General features: G+C 41.9%; 1 protein-coding gene across 4 annotated transcripts; it reads right to left on the bottom strand.

Annotated features, from left to right (window-relative positions):
• Positions 1-13: 13 nt before the first annotated feature.
• Positions 14-18014, bottom strand: zfr2 (zinc finger RNA binding protein 2). Of its 4 annotated transcripts, none has more exons than XM_047336852.1 (19): positions 17882-18014; positions 15949-16204; positions 15558-15675; positions 14336-14563; positions 13491-13852; positions 13009-13197; positions 12136-12376; positions 11424-11614; positions 11042-11161; positions 9927-10072; positions 9215-9341; positions 8928-9133; positions 7919-8087; positions 6507-6681; positions 3311-3399; positions 2524-2619; positions 2226-2337; positions 1957-2054; positions 14-1806 (listed from the first exon to the last, which is right to left on the bottom strand). In XM_047336852.1, exons 1-19 carry the CDS (start codon positions 17932-17934, stop codon positions 1627-1629), a joined length of 3156 nt encoding a protein of 1051 aa, XP_047192808.1. In that variant the 5' UTR covers positions 17935-18014; the 3' UTR covers positions 14-1626. The 4 variants fall into 4 exon arrangements, with proteins under 4 accessions (XP_047192808.1, XP_047192810.1, XP_047192811.1 ...); XM_047336854.1 differs by having other exon boundaries at positions 14336-14560; XM_047336855.1 differs by having other exon boundaries at positions 15558-15672.
• Between the last annotated feature and the right edge of the window lie 523 nt (positions 18015-18537).

Raw genomic sequence — 18537 nt, 5'->3', positions numbered from 1 at the left:
CCTGGAGACCTTATGGCTTAAAAGTGTTTTAATAGCTCCCCTTCATTTATAGGGCAACACTACAAAGACATTCAAATAATAAGACAGCAACGCTCACACTTTCCTTATAAACAATACCAAATAGATTCCTTCAGAAATAAAATAAGCAGTACTTATATATATATGATGCTCTTAGTAAATGAAATCAAACTAAAAACTGCACAAATAATTCTCTCACATCTTTTAACTTTTAAGCCAACAAGTTGTGCAACTGTCCCTTCCCCGTCCCACATCTGTGTGTGAAATAAGATAATCACAATGAAAACCACACAAAAACATGTTTCCCCTTACTCAGTCCTCTGTAATACACAATATGACGCAGGCACAAGGAAGAAAGTCAAAGTCTATAACCATCTTTTTTTCAATTACAGTAGATATTCAGTCTTACCTTCAGTTTTATTCTTATGACTAAAGATTCTCCTCTCTGCTAAACCATTCTCTGGAAGAAAATAAGATTACTAGGCATTTCATTCAAATGACAAAAATTATGTTTGCATACAGTAACACTGCCATTTCTTAAGTGCTTCATTTTCTCAGCATGCTACAGACTGTGCAACGTAAGACTCGTCTCACCCGAGACAGATTCACTCTCCAGTGTGACCGCCGCAGAAAGACCCCATGGGGGATGTTGCACAAAGCCGAGCTTGTATGTCTTTGTAGGTTTTTGATCAAACCTGTAACAACGTAATTTCAAGGGGGAAGTTATTTTAAACTAGTTCACTTTTGGATTGGAGTGCCTTGGAGGCCTTTGGTTGGATTTTCAAACGTTTTCATCTCCCGCAAAGTTTTCAACACGTATAAGGAGGAAAGCTTTACAGGAGACTTTAAATGGTGTGGAGAGTTCAGGAAGGACTTGTAAGGTTCGTTCAACAGCATCACATTATCTTTTTTTTCCCTACTAATGCGTCATCTTAGGCACAATGAACATCACAGTTTTGGTTTCTGTAGATCCTGAACAAAGGCTCGGTTGTGATCAGATCCCCCGAGGCAAATGTTAAAAGTCAGATCTTTATGATGTCTCTCTTAAGTCCCCATCTTTTTTTCCAGTGTTACAAATGTCATGCACCGACATCAGCTCAGTGACTCATTTCCCAAAAGTTGGATGGTAAAATTGAACTGGCCTTAAGAGCAGTAGAGCTCAGAATCTGGAGATAAAGCTTAAGGTGCTCATGATGTAATGATACTAGACGCCCTAATGTCATAGAAAACAATACTACTGTATGTGACAGCGGTGGTTGAACTATTGTGAATAAACGAGGGAGCAATGGTTAGTAGTGTGCAATTATAGTAAAATGGAATGATGCAGTCATTTTCAGGTGGGTGGGGTTTTTTTTCAACGGAGACAATTTTCTCAGCGTACTTTAAAGAAATCGCCTAACTGGAGCAAGATTTGTGGGAGAGATTCTCAGACTTCAGTCCTCCTCCTCCTCCAAAACAAAATTCATGAGCAGACATGTAACATTTAAAGTTAGTTATATTCATATGTGTATAGCTGCGTGTTATTGTTTTCATGAGAACCACATTTTTAGAGTTGTGACACTGTACCAGTCTCTAAACTAGCAAACTTCTCTGCTCTGGAGGAGGAGGTCAAGCACTTTCTTCTTCTTCCTCTTCCTTCTTGTCCTTCTTGCCCTCCCCCTCGCCCTCTCCCGTTTCGCTGACATCCCGTCGACGTTTGCGGTTGCGAGCGCTCGCCTTGGACGCGGGCAGGGACTCCATGCCCAGGACCTTGTGGATCTGACGGAAAGCAAGGAGCCGCAGAGCATGCTGAAAGTATAAAAAACATGCAGTCATTTAGAGCAGCACAAATCCACCTGTGTCTCATGTCTGGTTAAACTGCCCAATTCCAAAAAGGTAATTCATACTTTCAAGCCAAATAGAATTAGAGGCCATGGTATAAATCGTCTGTATTTGTACCTGAGCACTGGCCGTTATGTCCTCTCTTGCTTGAGACATCATGCTTTCCAAAGCATCTGTTGGTTCCTTCTCACATGGGTCCATCATCCCCGGTCCATCTGAATGCGGGGAGAAGAAAATGTCAATATGTCAAAAGCTAGTCTTCAGTATTTTGAATTCCCAAAAAAGATGTTGGGAATTCAAACACTTCAAACACTTTTTTTTCAGTAATCATATTGCTACATAGATTAAGTAATCGGTGTATCCACGTCTCGTCACACTCGTCTGACCTGGCAGCAGGATGCCTGTGGAGATGCACTCCAGGACTCGGCGCATGGCCTCCCCCGGGCTCAGCGGGCCTGTAGCGCTGCTGATCACCTTCTCCACCAGCAGCTCCATCGCCTGGAGACAGACACAAGACACTGAAGGAAGAGGCCCATCTCCTTACGAGAGATAGTGACACAGCATGAGCTATATCTGTATCATATCAAATATTAATGGCTATCAAATCTTCTCACAATATCTACCCACATGAACAGTACACAGAGAGGAAAGATTCACAAAAGGAATATTAAAAAGTCAACTTACCCAGCCAGGCATCTTTCCCCAGGTGGGAACCCGCTGACATAAATCTCTCAGCACCCGAATGATGATAACACAGGACTGCAGCCCGTTGGCACGAGCCTTCAGAGATGAAGAAAAAAAAAACAATTAAAAAGGCATTTGTTGAACATAATGCACATTTTGTACACATTCAATTCAACACTAAAAATCTGCTTCGTCAGTAGATATTTTAAACTAAATTAAAATCAACCCCAAAAAGAATTGCATCGCACTCTGCATTTTTTTTGAAACTGCAGTGCAAATTTATACTCTGGTATATTTTGTTCATTTAAATATAAACCCACAGCTGGCACACTGGGCCAAAGTCTTCTACAAGATACATGTTGTCAAAACAAGGATATTTTCTCATTTTGGTGAGAAAGATTTCTGGTTATAATGAGAATCTTTTTGTTGAAAGACAAAACGGTTTGTCCGCGGTTATGTGGAAATGCTACTTTTACTTTTATTTCAGCAGAAGAACAAAGCATGACAGAAGAATACGAAGCCCTCAAAGGACAAATTGTGAAACAGGAAGAACCTTGAATTCCACATGAGTAAACCAAAGTGCTTGTTCTTCTGAACCATATAGACAGAGACCTACGTCTAATACCAAGGCATTGTCAGTAGAACACCTTCATAAAAAAAAAAACATTGTTAGCGTTATTTTGTTAAAGTGTGATCACACGATAAACATCTTCAAAAGGTTCAAGCCAAAAGGAAAGACACGGCTCGTGCCCAGATGATCTGAAAACAGACATTGCGATGCATTTACCTGAAACCACTTGGCATGACGGAGAGCAGCCAGGTTTTCCAGGCATTTCCTCTTATTCAGGAGATCAGGAGGGTCCTTCTCAGCCAAACCTGGTGGAGACCACACATACAGGCTTCATGACTTAGTCAAACTACAGCAGAACCCAAATGACAACCTCAATTCATAGCAAGAGTTGTTATTGCCGATGTACAGGTCGTTGATGAGGGATGAGATTATTAAAAAACACCGGACGCTCGTGTTTGTCTCATTTGACCAGACATGTCCTTGAATCCTTAAACACTTTTGTTTGTTTGGTAAGAAAACAACAAGGGGGAGATATGAAAGAAAAGGTATGTGAGTCTCTCCAAGTTTTACAGATCTATTCTGAAAAAAAGTAAAAAAGCACAAGTGTGGTTTTTTGGGGGAAGTGGAAGGTTAGACACATGCAAAAAAGTAGGAAATCCAAAGCTTTCAGAAGCAAAAGAGGATTTTTTAATTTTTTATTATTCCTTTTTAGTTTAAGGTGACATTCATATTTGATATTTTTGGAGATTTGATGCACGGCATACAGATTTAAAATGTCTGTATCCTTTTCGCTGGAAAGACATTTTCACTTGCCAAACAAAAGTGTAACTTATAACTTTAATAATGTCCTTATTCAGTCGACATGTATTATTGCCAGAGCTGTGGTACTGAGCACATTAAATCACTGTCACAGCTCACTGAGGCACTTAAGATACAACAGAGCCATTGGTAATGTTATTAGTTACACTTGTGTGCTTTTCTGTTTCTCTGTCAAAATGTTTTTTATGAGAAAGGTGCATGAAAAATATTCATTGTATGTCATCAAGCCAAATTCCGTCAGTTATTATAATGACGTTTTATCGCTCTCGTCATTTTGTTTACATCTTTCAGTTGAAGAATTACTCATTAAAAAGGCAACATCTGGCAAATTTCCCCCACTATTTTTTATACCAAATTTCCAAATTCACTGTAATTCAAACCTCAATGTGAACTATTTACAGTTTTTTGAGCAGTTTTCCCGCAGGGTAGATATTCCCTTTACTACTCCAACTTTTGGATTTCCTCCATTTTGCATTTGACCCTCTGCTTTGCATGAAAGACTTTCAGACATTTTATAGTAGATCCAAAAAAAAATGTCTCATCTGCCACAACTGAAACATGGACTTTGTCATCTCTATGCAGACTCATCAAAGAGCTAAGAGTAAAGTTCTCAAGCAGATAAAGGCACAAGAGCGAGGACATCTCTCTCCCTTCATGCCTCCTTGTTTTAAAGGATAGGTTCACAATTTATCAAACTGGGCTTTAAACAATACTGGCCACCAAAGATCATTTCATAGTGTGCTCTCATTTTCAGTGGTTGGGGATGAATTCCACAGTCCTTGTCCTTGTCTTTAAAGTTAACATGAGACTTCAGCCTTCTGAATCAAGATAAGTTAAAGTCCTTTAAACATAAAAATCCTTCTTTGCCATTTTCTAAACTTTGGAAAATACTCACCTCATTAGACTGTTGAAGCCTCACTCAGATTCACCAATTCAGATACAAGTTTCAATAGATTTTACAGAGAACAAGGACACTGGATTTTTCTCACTTTCACTGAAATCACTTTAGGAAAAGGAAAAGATCTTCTAATGACCAGTATGAACGAGAGGAATGATTACATCAAGCAAAACCTGTTTCCGTTATTGCTGAAACTTTTCTCTGAAGTCAGACTTAAAAAATGTTGAATATATCCTTTAAAGCAACATTAACTTGCAAATAAATAACAGTAAAGTCAAATCTACACAAGGTAAGCTTCGATGTACTATGATGTAGAAATCAAAATACTTGTTTCTGTTGGATTCAGACGTTCATGAAATAATAAAAAATTATTTAAAAAGTTTGTGGACAGATTTAATTACAAAGACATGACATTTAGTGTTGTTACTGGTGACTGCGATGAGGTAATATTTCCCAATGTCAGTCATGGGGGTTTCCACACTTCCATGTTCACTACAACAGAAGACATTAACTCGTTTACAGGGGAAATGCACAACAAAAATCAAAAGCCACGTGTTTGAAGTCTACACTACCATACCACTTAGAATCAAAGACCCATATTTATCATGCCTCTTAGAGCAGGGATATTATTTTTTATCACGTAGCAGCCGAGCTCCTCTCCTGGCAGAGACCCAGAGGGGTTTCCTTCTCTGGAAAGCTTAATAAACATGGGCAACCTGGTTGCTTTAACTTCTCTATTCTTAGTGGTATGTGTACAAGTGTGTTCTTCACATTAGTCATTGGCTTGCCTAGGTCTGCTGATACAGAAGTAGGGGTACTGATCAACAAACCCAAACAAAAATTTTAAAACATAAAAAGACAACAGCCACAGAAAAACATTCCTACCATGTTTTCCGAATGGGAAAAAAAATCACATTAAAACGCTGACAGTTACTGGAGCAGGCGGAGGAGTGTTTGCAACACAATGATCTTGAACCTGAACTGTTAAATGCGGAGGGGAATAAGTGCAATGGATTCACTGATGTCATCTTGTTATCATTATTATTACTGATCATTGTGGGGCGATAGAATGACACTCCAACACCTCATTGCGATAATGCCACACTATGATGCAGGGATGAGAGACAAGGGAATGGGAAGTCGCTGGACCTTAATATCCCCCCATAGGTTTCATCGCCAAAATGCAACAAGGGGCATGACAAAGAATTTTTTTTTTTCAAAATAGATCCTCATTTAGAGAAGTTCCATCCCTGGGCATTATCTGAACATTGACCACCAGTTCAGTCTAATATTACAGTTTTCCAAAGGTTTTATCTGAGCATGTGTTGAAAAAGATAAACACACACCCTCAAGGCACAGAAAGGTCGGAGAGCCCGGCTTTTGATTCCCATGATGTGGAAAAGAAAGAAATTGGGGACTAGTGTAACTGCAAAAAATATGGGAAATGAAAAGAGTGGGACAAATGAATATGTGGGTTCTTTCTTACTTTGGGGGTTAAAGATATTAAACAGTCTTAAATGTGGGCTTGGTTAAAGTCCCACCTCTCATTCTTTGTAATTTAAGTTTTCAGCCTGAAATTGAGCTTTCTAACGGGTGGAAAAGTGGAGCAAGGTTTATATATTAATATATGTAAAGTGTATTACACACATTGCTAACATCGGGTCGTCTGGTACTGAAAGCTTTGGCTTCTCTAACCTTTCTCAGCCGACTTTCCTTCTGCCTGCTTGTCCTTCTCGGAAGCAGGGTCCTCCCTCATCAGCGGCGAGGTGAGAGAAATGGTCACCTGCATTTTTGGCTCCTTGCTTGAAAATATCACGACGTTCGCCTCCTCGGGGTGAGCCTGCACCTCATACTGATCTTCAGAAAATGTCTGCCGGTTAAAAGGACACTTGGGATTACTCACTACAGAGGAGGAGGGGTGTATGGGGCAAAGAATAGCCTTGTTTGTCAAGGTTACTTGGGTTTTTCTCTTGAGGCTATTGGGATCATCGTTCCCTTATTCATACAGGGTCAGTGAAGACAACAATAGCATCTCTCAACCACAGTTAGGTTTAAGAAAGAAAAGGGGGCAGTTAAGAAAAAAAATCCCCAACTCACTCTGTAGGATTCAGGTGTCATAACCAGGCAGTAAATCTAAAGATCAGTGAAAAGCACCTTTAATGAAACACTCATTCATTACAGCTAGAGCAGGAGGGAGGAAGAGTGAAGAGTTAAAACACTGCGCAGCCTTGTATGTGGTACCAAACCTCGTCGGTGGACCTTAAATAGAAGTTGACATGGATTTTTCCTCTTTGGCAGTTTAGTCATTGGTGAACATGGAAAACAAAATCTCCCAAATGTAGAATCCACACAGTTTTAAGACACCTCAACATCATAGAAGTTTTCAAAACAAAAACAAGGAATGGAATACAGATGGAGGGGTTTTAGGAACTAGTTTTACTTTACTTTAGGGATATGAATACCAGCAAGTGTTAGTGTTGTATATTTGAAAAAGAATGAAATAACAACTCTAGAGATAGTGAAGAGGTTTATCATTAAAATACAAGTGTGGAGGACAAACAGCTCTTATTTTAGGCTGTGGGAGATAGTTGCATGTTCATTAATGGATAAATTAACTGCTCACTCATAGAAAATAAACCCAACTAGCATGAAGTGAGTTTAAGGATTATTCTGGTTCGGTCCAGATGTAGAAAACGTGGGGATACTGGAATTACTACATCACAATGTTCAGTTAGTACATATTAGTTTAGTAAGATTAAAACAGTTCTGGTTTGTTACATAGTGAAACATCTTCCAGTCCCTCGGGATTCTGCGCTCATGACACAAGTCATAAGGCAGTGCATGACAAGGAGGTTCCTCTTTAATATCTACTTCACCAGGTTGATATTTTTGTTAGGATTTTGATTTCATTTCAGTATGATCCCACTGACAACAAATGTCAGAAAATCTTACAATACAGGATAAAACTTTTAATGTAGGAAAGTAATCGGTGTGAAATCCCCATTTAAACACAACCCCTCCCTCCCACAACCTCAAACGGCGCCTGGAAAAAACTAAACATCTACCAAATTTACAGTCTTTCACTTTATTTGCAAGGGTTTTCTTACCTCCAGTTCCTTGGGCAACTGCTTGGCGATGTTCTTCAACAGAGAGATGGTGGGTTTCTTAGCAGTGAGAAGGATGAGCTCCACATTTCTGTCCCCGCGAAGCAGCAGGCCTTTGGCCAAGATACCGACCCTCATCACACCTTTGAGGAGCCGGGCTGAATTGTCAGTACTGTCAGAGATTTAAAAAAATAAAAAACATTTTAAAATATACTTGCGTTGAAACTTCAGCAGATTCCCCACGAATCCCTGTTCTGTATGTGGAAACTGATACAGCTAAGTGGTTGCATTTGTAGTAACCTGATGGATCTGCCTTAAAACACAGACTCATAATGAGCATTTTATTTATTCATGACTTCTATTTTCGCCCGACCACACGTCTGTAGTTCTACATTTATATTTGATACTCTTGCATCTCTGCGTTGCTCTTTGGTTGTGTCAAAAACATTAAAAGAGCTTTTACGCTTCAACTACCTTAGTCCTTGTTTTTACGAACATGCTCAGTCCAGATGAAACATTATAAAAAATGTCACATCACGATAACAGTATGTTTATCTTTATTATCACAGCATTTGTTCAAATGTGCTGAAAATGATTAAAAAGTTCTTTGAACAATAAAATAATTCCTTTGTTATTACCATCTCACAACACTGTGAGTGGCGTTTGTAAACATCACTCCCCGACGTGCTAGCAAATGACGCTACGACTCAGGGGTTTTGGCCTCATCAACAACAACTCAAATAGAGAGACAAGCTCTCTCCAAAATCACTTATTGCCCCTTTAACGTACGTCAATGAAGCCAAATTGGAGATGTGGGTTAGAGATAATCTGACTATAAAAGCCCTCAAACATTTTGAGTTTGCACAAGTAGCATCTGCTGACATGAACTGTACCCTCCAGATCTCAGTTGCATTACGATGGAAATGGTTACAAAGTCATCGCACGGACATTAGATAGGTATCAGTCTACAGTTAGTCACACCAACTATAAATCAGTCACTTTTTTTTTTTACCCTTTCTCGTCTCCTCCTTCAGTAGCAGCGGGGGCCACAGCTGACGTCTCCTTCTCCAACAGGGAGTCGGACACCAGTTTGAGGGCTCTCTCAGTGTGGGAGACGATCATCTGAACAGCCTGCAGCTCCTCTTCCACTGGATAAATGGTGGAGTGCTTGGCCATGATGTGACGATCATCAGGGGAGTCAGGCCGACGCACGCATGTCTTAAGGGAGAAATGATCACAGTTGGCATTAAGCCTCAGTGAAAGTGAGTTTTTCAAAAGAAGTATAGCTGCGAAGCTCACCAGTAGAGGGGGCACTGGCATACCAGGGCGACTCATCAGTGGTGGTGGCGCCATCCTGCGTCTCTGCTCCCCCCAGTACATCTGCTCCTCCTCCATTCTCCTCCAGTACATGTCCTCCTCATATCGCCTGCAGAAGAGGGACACGTCGCTTGAGTGTCATCCATTTCATTTGAATGTCATTTACTCCCACCGGGAAATTTTATGTTGGTCATTGAAATGTACACAGTTGTCCATGAATAATAAAGTATTTTACTAAAACAATTTCTCTGATCCAAAAGAAATATTTTGTGGAGGTCCTGTGTCAGAAGTATTGTTAGTTGAAGATTTGCATGTCCTCCTGCAAAAAGAGAAATTAAGGCACAGGCCTGGTATGATAAATAGCTGTGCAGTATTAAGATAAATCTCTACATGTAATTCAATAAATGATCACTTTCAATCAATATTCTGATAGTTAAACAACTTTATTTTATTGTATAATCATGAAAAACTGTGCGATTGACAACAGTCAGCGAAAAAAAATCTTTTTTCTGTGTGCATGCATCAGCTGATGAGCATTAGGTGCGTCCCCTCTACTGATGTCACCTGTCTGATGCATATTCCTCATCTTTCCCTTTTTAGTCTGTTCTGTGTGAACCAAACAAACCTGCAATCTTATCAACAGGGTGGGACCGAGTTTCGGTTTCTGACTAAAATCTCTGGCCACAAGTCTGACCTCATCTCCATGTGCCAGCGCTGCTCGTCGTCCCTCTGTCTCTTCAGCACCGCCTTCTGCTTCTGCTTCTTCAGCTTGCTCTCCTGCAGCTTCCTGGCCCGGTTACTGGGCTTAATCTCCACAGGAAGTTCTGGGTTCACTTTCTTCTGCAGGGACACAGAGGAGGGTGGAACAAATCTTAAATATTTGTAACCTTGTGAATATATAAAAAGTCAGTCATCATGTGCATCCTTGTTACATTGTCTACCCCCTGCTGGTTGAGGTGCCACATAACATTTCTCTCATGATGTGTCTTTCTTCTCCCCTCACGTGTAGTTTCTGCATGACCTCATGATTTGGGGTTCTATGACAGAGCTGAGAAAAAGGAGATGCCGCTTGGGTTTTTAATCCTTGTTTATGGTGGTTATTGTTGCTTGTCTGTTTTTGGATGAATTTTATTTTTTTTTGTTTTTACTTGACTCTTGAATTATTTTGGATTTTTTTTGTGAGGAGCCTTTTTAGAGGGACAACCCTTAAAACTTGATATTCTTTTGAGCAGAATGACAACCTGTCAAGACAAAGGCGAGTACTTCCATATAGCAGCTAATTAAGAGATGAAGCAAACTTTTTCATTGGTTTGTCAGTCAGTCCATTTAAACCAACTCCTTATCAGATCAGTGTTGCCCATTAATTACCTAGACTGTGGCAGCCCACCAGAGTCCAACTTGTCCTGCCAGAGTTTCATTATGATCCAAAAGTTCTTCTTCACACATCTCATAATGACATCAAAAGATCTCTAATTTAGTATTTTGCACCGTTGCTTCATTGTTGAGCTGTGTGCAGCACTCTTTGCACACTCTCACAAACACATTGACCAGTCGGTCATAGGCATCAGCAACACCAGGAGAAAATCTATAATGTTTTTTTTTGTCATCCTCAGCAGGCAGGCAGAATTTGGCACAACACCTGCCATTCAGTTGCACATGAGCGTGTACTGCGCCGAACTGACTTGTTTTGTTGCTTTCCAGGCTCAAGAGAATCTCAAGCATCTCAACCTTCCTAATACCTTTATAACGCACTTCGTAACCAGTCAGGCAGGAATTCAGCTCAGTAATACAACAGTGAAACCTGCTCACCTTGTATTGCAGTCTGTGCCTTCTTCCCTTCAGGTGCATGTCTTTTGCGTTGGGGTCATTGAAGCTGCACTCACACAGTTTACAGTGAAATCGAATCACTTTGCCGTCGTCGTTACGGACCTGAGAAATACAACACACAATCATGCAGGAGGACAACTTAAATTATCAACAAATGATAAATTTATACATAAAAATGTTGCTGAAGATTTGATACACAGCAGATACAACAAATTACACATTTTATGATCCAAAGTATTATGTTTAAGACGCTTGACCTGCGTCTGCTCAGTTGTGATACTGTAGCTACTTTGTTACCTTGAGACTGATTGACTTTGGTTTATGTTGAATACCATGATCATTCTTCTTCAAGTTTCCTGCCTACCTCCTCTACATAGTCGTGTCCCACCGGCTGGATATCACCCTGGCCACCCGCTCTGTCGCTATCCTCATCGTCACTCAGAGGCTCCATCCTCTGGACTGGTTGGACCGTGGGCGCCGCCACCTTCACAGGTGCCATTGGTGCTGGTGCTACTGCTACCGGTGTCACTGCTGGAGGGTTAAGAGGCTTGTAGGCTGTGAGGAAGAAGAGACATAAAATTAAAAAAGTTAATATCAAATCTCTCATTTCTACTTCTAGTTATTTTCCAAAGGCTGATAGATACATTTCAGAAAATATAAACTATAAATGAAGATGGTTTGGAAGGGCGTACAAAAGATAATATGGGGCTGCAATTTGTCTGAAAATTGCCTATGAACTTGAACTATTTTCATGCTTAAGATGAAGAATGTCTATTTAATCCTGCTCAAACATTCATCCCACTAAACTCAATGAGAAAGATTCATCTCACTATCAATATTATATCAAAACACCACAGTAAACAATTGAAGGGAAGAAGTGCTGGAGGCTAAAGCTACCAAAATGATGTCCTTTATCTTTTAATTTAGGCGTACATTTGGTTAAGTGTGCACTGAGCAGCTCTATTACGAAGGAAAACAGTATCCATTAACTACTGGTAGTGGAACAGAAGGTATCCGAAATGAAATGGATCAGATCAGGGGTCCCAATTGTCTACATAACAAATCAACAAACTTACAAATGACAGTTATTTTGGTGGGAGCTGGTTTCTTGACTGGTGATGCTGTTTTAGCCGTGGCGTTTACGGCCCCCTGTTTTAGTGTTGCAGTGGGGATTGTAGTGGTTGAGACTGAGGCAGGAGCAGAGGTGGAGACCGGAGGTTTCCCGGCAGTCGAGGTTGTGACGACTGGACCAGAATTCACCAACACCGGCTCAGTGGAAGGTATAGGCTTGCCTAGCTTGGTGTGAAGTTTCACCACCTTTCCAGGGTTGACAAAGGGAGAGAGGGAGAGAGAACCATTTAAGAATGCAGACATTTAATCCATCCCAAATCCCTCAAGTGAGGTTTTGTTCCAAGACTGGGTAGGTCAGATGGTCATTGCATGAGAACACCACAGTCATGTCCACTAAAAAAAAAAGTGTCTGTTTCTTCAGCAGATGCCCATATTTTCGTCAATAACTTGAGATCATCATTATTATTCCCTCTCACACACAGTTAATCTTCTCTGTTGTACTGTAATCCACATGCAAATGAGTAAGAAGACAAACAACTGACATAATTACAGAGGAGTCTTGTACAAAAAAAGTCTTGAAAACTTAAAGCCAAATCGACACTCGTCAGATTTTAAACGAACAATATGTTGGTTCAGTTGTATGAATAAACTAAGTGTGCAAAGGCGGAATACAGTTGGCAGACACAGGACACAAACAGCAGCAGAAAGACAAGTTGTGTTTTTCAAGAGTAGGTAACACTGAAAGCTTCAGTTTACTTCAGTCAAACTGTTTAACAAGTTTAACAGACAAATCTTGACATTTTTTATATTTATATTTTTAACCCTAATAACAACACATATTGAGAGACTTACAGATAAAAGACAAGATTGCATCTAACCTTCTGGTGTTTGGCCCCACGGATATGGGCGGCGTAGGCATCTACCCCAGTGCAGGAGACATCGCATAACTCACAGCGTAGCTGAGTCTGGACACCTCTGGGCCCGTTGGTGGTCCCCGTCTGTCCCCCAGACTTCAGTGCTGCCTCCTTTTTCTTGTGCTTCTGGCCCTCCAGGTGCTCCCGGTATGTCTGGTGCAGTAAATCAAACCAGTTAACAAGGTGGAGCATCCAGACATGCAATAGCAGAAATAGAAAATAGTCATATTGTTGTATAATGTTACTTTTCATTGTGTTGATGAAATAAATTCAGTCTAATCGTAAACAAACATTCAGCATAAGTTCATCTCACACTTTAATAGTTAATTTTTTCTTAATGGTTTGTGTTTACTATCCTCTGTGATGCCCGACACAATAGTGCTGTTATGTTAAAAGTTCTAAAAAATAAAATCTTGTTAATTCAACCAGATTTTCTTATCTTCTACCTGAGGCCCTGCACAGCTGATCTTGCAAATGTCGCAGTAGTAGATGGGCGGATGCTTTGGAGGCCCTTTGGGCTTCTGCGGCTTGTTTTGGTGAAACGTTGGCTTTTTGTAGGTGTTTACGGTTGGAGCCGTCACCATGTTGCTCCCCGAGTTGCTCCAGGATGAGCTTGTCAGTTGCTTGAGTGGTGGGTGGATGTGGGGCTTGGGTTGCTGGGGCTGCTGAGGCTGCTGTGGCTGTTGGAGCTGCTGTGGCTGCTGTAGTGGAGGCTGCGGCTGGGCAAGGGTCTGTTGGGCCGGCTGGTAATAGGAAGGGGTGGATGTGGAGGTGTAGCCAGTTGAATCATAACTGGGGTAGCTAATGCCTGAAGGTGAGAGAGCAGAGAAAGACAGTGAGGACAGAGGATTACGTGACATTAACATAGAAAAATATGTGTCTAATGTAAAAACTCCCTCAAGGTGATGCAAGCAAGAAGGTGCACTTTAATTTCACAACGGGGAGCAAATGGCACTTCCTACTCAAGCCTTATATGCAGTTTTTGATGGTGAATTGAAGTTTTTGGCTGCAATGAGCAAACGTATGTTTGGTCAAAAGAAGGGTGCAGAATTTCACCATGCCTAAACTTTTGTTTTCCTTTTTGTGTTGTAATCTTGTTTAAATTATTGTGAAAAAGAAGAAATTTGTCTATCACTGTATGCCTTATGGAAATCAGGTCATCTTTTAATTGAGTAACAATTCCCTGAAACTTTTGACCAGGGGTGCCAAACTTTTGCATGCAAAGAAACTTGGGCAAAAACACAGATGAACACATTTTTTTTCTCATCTTACACCTTCATAATAATCTTACCCGAGTATGAAGTGGCTGCAACGGTGGAGCTGAAGGATGAGCCAAGGGTGTAGGATGAAATGGGAGTAGGAGGTTGCTGGACACTAGTGGACACTGGGTAGATGTTGTAGCTGGTAGACACAGCGCTGGAGGGGGCCAGGGGTTTCAAGGCCGTTACTTGCCTCTGGGGAGGAGGAGGCTGGCTGTACACTGTGGTGGGCGCTGGACTATACGTGCTCTTCACTCCTACTGATAAAGAGAGATTGGGGGGGGCGGGTGCGGAGAGAATAGGGTAGAGGTGGAGAGGAGAAAGGGCATCAGTGTGAAAGAGATCCGAAACATCCTCTGGGACTGCCTGTCAAGAGCTTTTGGCAGGGCAGGCAGGATCCTCATTTCTCTACCAAAGGATCACCAGACAGATTTCACATGTATCATATTACTCTTCTAAGTGCAAAGTAAATATAACTGAGACCGGAGACCGACAAATCCCCCAGGAACACTGAGGTGCGCGCGCGTTGTGTTCTACACTGTTAATTAGGCCTGAAACCCTTGTTATATAATCAAACGTCAATATTTTTGGAGCGATCCCAAAAGTCTGTTTCAATGCCTCTGTGTGGGCTCAGTGTGTAGTGTACAAAACTGAAAAAAACAAATTATTGTCTGTTATGTATCCTATGTGATTCATGGTTTGTAGATCTGGGTCATAGCAGCAATCGCACTGTGAGAATTGGATTTTTCTCATCTGACATTGTCTGAATTTTGCTGCAGCACGACTCTGCCAAAGTTCCAAATCTGCTGTTGATGGACCAATATCTTGCCTTCGGTTGCCCAAAATTGCCCAGTGTAAGGGGTCTTTCTTTAGTCAGACCAAAAGTGTTCAGGAGGCCCAGTTCAGAAGCAGTTACTGGCAGCTCATGCAACATGATTTACTACCGCAGAGGACATACATTCCTGACAAGTGAAGACGAGTTGACCAGGAGCTCAAAAAGACACAATCTGACAAATGCTGTCACAGGAAAAAAAAGTATCACTGCTGACTATGAAACTTTCATTGCTCTCCAGAAGACAAATTAAAGCCCAAATAAATCACAATAATAACAAGCTCAAATAAAACCATAATATCTGTCATGTTGATATAATATCATTTAAGCTCTGAAGTCAAGAGGAAATTGAATTATCTCTCAGCTGCAACATCGACTGAAATGTTGGTCACGCCATGATAATAAAACATAAACTGACTCACCAGTCTGGTAGTAGTTCTCTGTGGGTGTCCTCTGAGCAGAGGCAATACTAGTTTGGTAGTACTGTTTATTGTCATAGGTGGTTACGGCGGCAGGGCGTCCGTAGCTGTAGTTGTCCTGCTGGTGTTTACATGGGAATATTTATTCCAGTGAGAAAGCAGCAAAGTAGAGAACTGCAGCAAGATTTAAAAATGTACACAAATCTTAACTCTGCATTAAAGCATATTGTAAAAAAAAGCTGGCAGGAACTTTTGTTTGAGGAAAAATCCAGATAACCATGATACCAGTAGGTTCATTTCTGTGTGCCCTGTTATCTTGGCAGTTTTCTATAATGCTGTTAAAAAGGCAAAGTGAACCACAAATAATCATGAAGGAAGCAGAAAAGAGACTCACCGTGTCTGAGTACACCTGGTACGTCTGTGGGGTGGTGGTGGGCTGCGGGGGGGCTGGGGGGTCTGGCTGCCTGTAGGTGTACTCTGGAGGGGCCTGGTGGGTCTGATAAGCCGGGTAAGGGGAAGAGGCCACAGGCCGCGCTGCCTGGACCGGAGCTGGAGCGTAGGAAGCAGTCACTGCGTGAGCCACGGCTGGGGCCTGCTGGACGCTGTAACTGGCCGTGGAGGGGTGGGAGTAGGCCGGGGGAGGCTGGGTACTGGAGGGGTAGGAGAGGGAGGGAAGGACATTAAGAGAAGCAAGAAGGTTAACTTGAAATCCACTGCCACCTTCATCCAGGAGGAAACCCTGGACTAGAGCAAGAAAAAACCCTTTTCTGTCATAACAGTTAAACAGAATAAAGCCTTTTTAAAAACACTTTGCAGCATCTAACTGCACCGTCAAGCTTTTATCGTGGAAGTTTAAAAAAAACTTCAGTCAGCCTTCACAACATCATCCCCTATTCTACTTACATAAATACAAACCGCAGAAAAAAAACTGCTTGATGTTATCCCAGTTATTTAAAACATAAGGAACCCTGATGGCCATTTAGCAGCAGGGCGGCTCTACAGTGCACTGCGCGCGAACACTGGCATACTGCAGTGATCAGAATTATTTTAAAGTTTATTCTCACGTTTTGTAGTTAAACTTGATTCGCACTCCCTTCTGCATATTACCTCAATTATTTCTTTTGACTACATGAGCAAAAAATACTGAAAAATGTCCTTCCCGAGTCAAACGTGATGTCATCAGATGTTTTGATTTCTGCGACCAGCTGTCCAAGAGCCCAAGATGTCGGACAGACCAATTTGAAAAAGAGAGCGGCTTGAATGAGTGAACACTGTGATGGCCGAGCACGAGGCCCTTCTTTTTTTAAACACAGCGACACAATATGTAGTGTAAGTTGAGCGACACAGACAGAGACGTCTTGTTCGGGAGTTGAAGAGCTGAGAGGCAGCAGACACATGCAGACGAAGCCCTTTAATAACACTGTGTAATGAAATGTAAAATGAACTTCTGTCTCTATTGCTGTTAAACATATATAAATTCAAGCACATGAAAGTGTCTATTATGCAAAACTTTCAATGCCTTGATTTTACATCTAGGATTTCAATGACCCCTGGGGGAGAGACAGTCTGCAGGTTAATGCTGCTGCTGACGACAACAACCACTGTGTCTCTGCAGCTCCGACACACTGACTGGAGGATCCAGCGGTGTAGTTGAAACTGCATCTGTAACAGTGATCATCGATGAGCTCGAGTGGCTGGAAGAGAAACGTGCAGAGGAATAGATGTGTATGTGTACACGGACACGATGTGTCTGTGGTGCAGAGGAAACCATCGATGACATGACAATTACACCAGATCACCTGTCAAACTCACAGGTCCCACAACACATGCCTGTAGCCGGTGTTCACTTCCATTCATTCAGTGTTTTCCCCCTGACGTCCGCGCCTCGTTGTTAAAACATGTATCTAAAAACAAAACGCTCAGTTTGCGAGACACCGGAGCTCCAGCAGGGCTGGACCGGGGCTAGCTCCTCATGATGCCGCACACCGGCCCGCAGCTGCGGCAGCTGCGGCAGCTGGCTCCACACCGGCAGCCTGACACTTCCTGCGACTGACTTGTTTTGATAAAGTACACGAAGCGCGGACGAGTGAACCCGTCGGTAGCTGCTTTATGGGCAAAGACGCCCGCGCCGGGGTTCACTAACGTCGGGCAGCATGTCGTGCGGCGCCGGCCGGCCTGCGGACTCGGTGAGCTAAGCTAACAAAGCTAGCTGTCCCCCCCACGCAGTGGAGTCCCACCATTGACCCGAGCCTCCGCCGACATTCACCCGCGACTGACACCCGAGACCCCGCAGACGCGCTGACACCGACCGGCCTCGCTTCAATCACCTGTATTGCGGACCGGCACCATGTGTGAAGCCGAAGTAGTTGCTTGCAGCCATCTTGGCATCTCCAGTACAGTACAGCAGCGGCGAAGCTGAGACTGTCCGTCAAGATAGTTCACCCCCCCTCCACCGCCCCCTCCAACACTGATAGACCGGAACTACGTCACTCAAAACAAATACTATGACCTACAGGTATGATTATGAGATTTTCAACAAAACCTCTCTAATTACTTTCGGTATCACATTTTTTTGTCAATTACCATAGCAACATAAATTCCAGTCACAAACAACAAACAAACTAAAAACGAAAGAAAGGAAAACAAATAATTAATAATTAAAAAAATAATCAAACTTGGCAGAGAGTGAGAGGGGAGAGAGAGAGAGAGAGAGAGAGGGAGAGTGGTTTGGGATTTACAAATCCACAAACCTTTATTTCTAATTAATTCCATTTACCCAAGTTTTGTTGTCATCAAAATAACAAAAATTTAAATTCAAGCAAAAAATATATGTAAACAAAAAACAAAAAAAAGGAAAATAACAAATAAAGGATGAAAACCACGTTTAAGCGAAGGCGGAAGTAGATCGGGGTGAATCCTCTCGCCTCGCTTGTATATTCTCCTGCGGTATCAGCTGAACGCATAGGCTGATGTCAGTCACGCT

Source organism: Scophthalmus maximus, chromosome 13 (assembly GCF_022379125.1).
Source record: "Scophthalmus maximus strain ysfricsl-2021 chromosome 13, ASM2237912v1, whole genome shotgun sequence".
NCBI lineage: Eukaryota > Metazoa > Chordata > Actinopteri > Pleuronectiformes > Scophthalmidae > Scophthalmus > Scophthalmus maximus.
The sequence above is the reverse complement of the archived record's forward strand: the minus strand, read 5'-3'. Positions and strand labels throughout refer to the sequence as shown.

Excerpts from the sequence above, each read along its gene's own strand:
- zfr2 (XM_047336852.1), bottom strand. The coding sequence starts at position 17,934 with ATGGCTGCAAGCAACTACTTCGGCTTCACACATGGTGCCGGTCCGCAA. Across the intron at positions 3,400-6,506 it reads AGGAAAGTCGGCTGAGAAAG|GTTTGGCTGAGAAGGACCCT; the intron begins GTTAGAGAAGCC and ends GGTCTCCACCAG. Across the intron at positions 2,055-2,225 it reads CACAGGCATCCTGCTGCCAG|ATGGACCGGGGATGATGGAC; the intron begins GTCAGACGAGTG and ends CCCCGCATTCAG.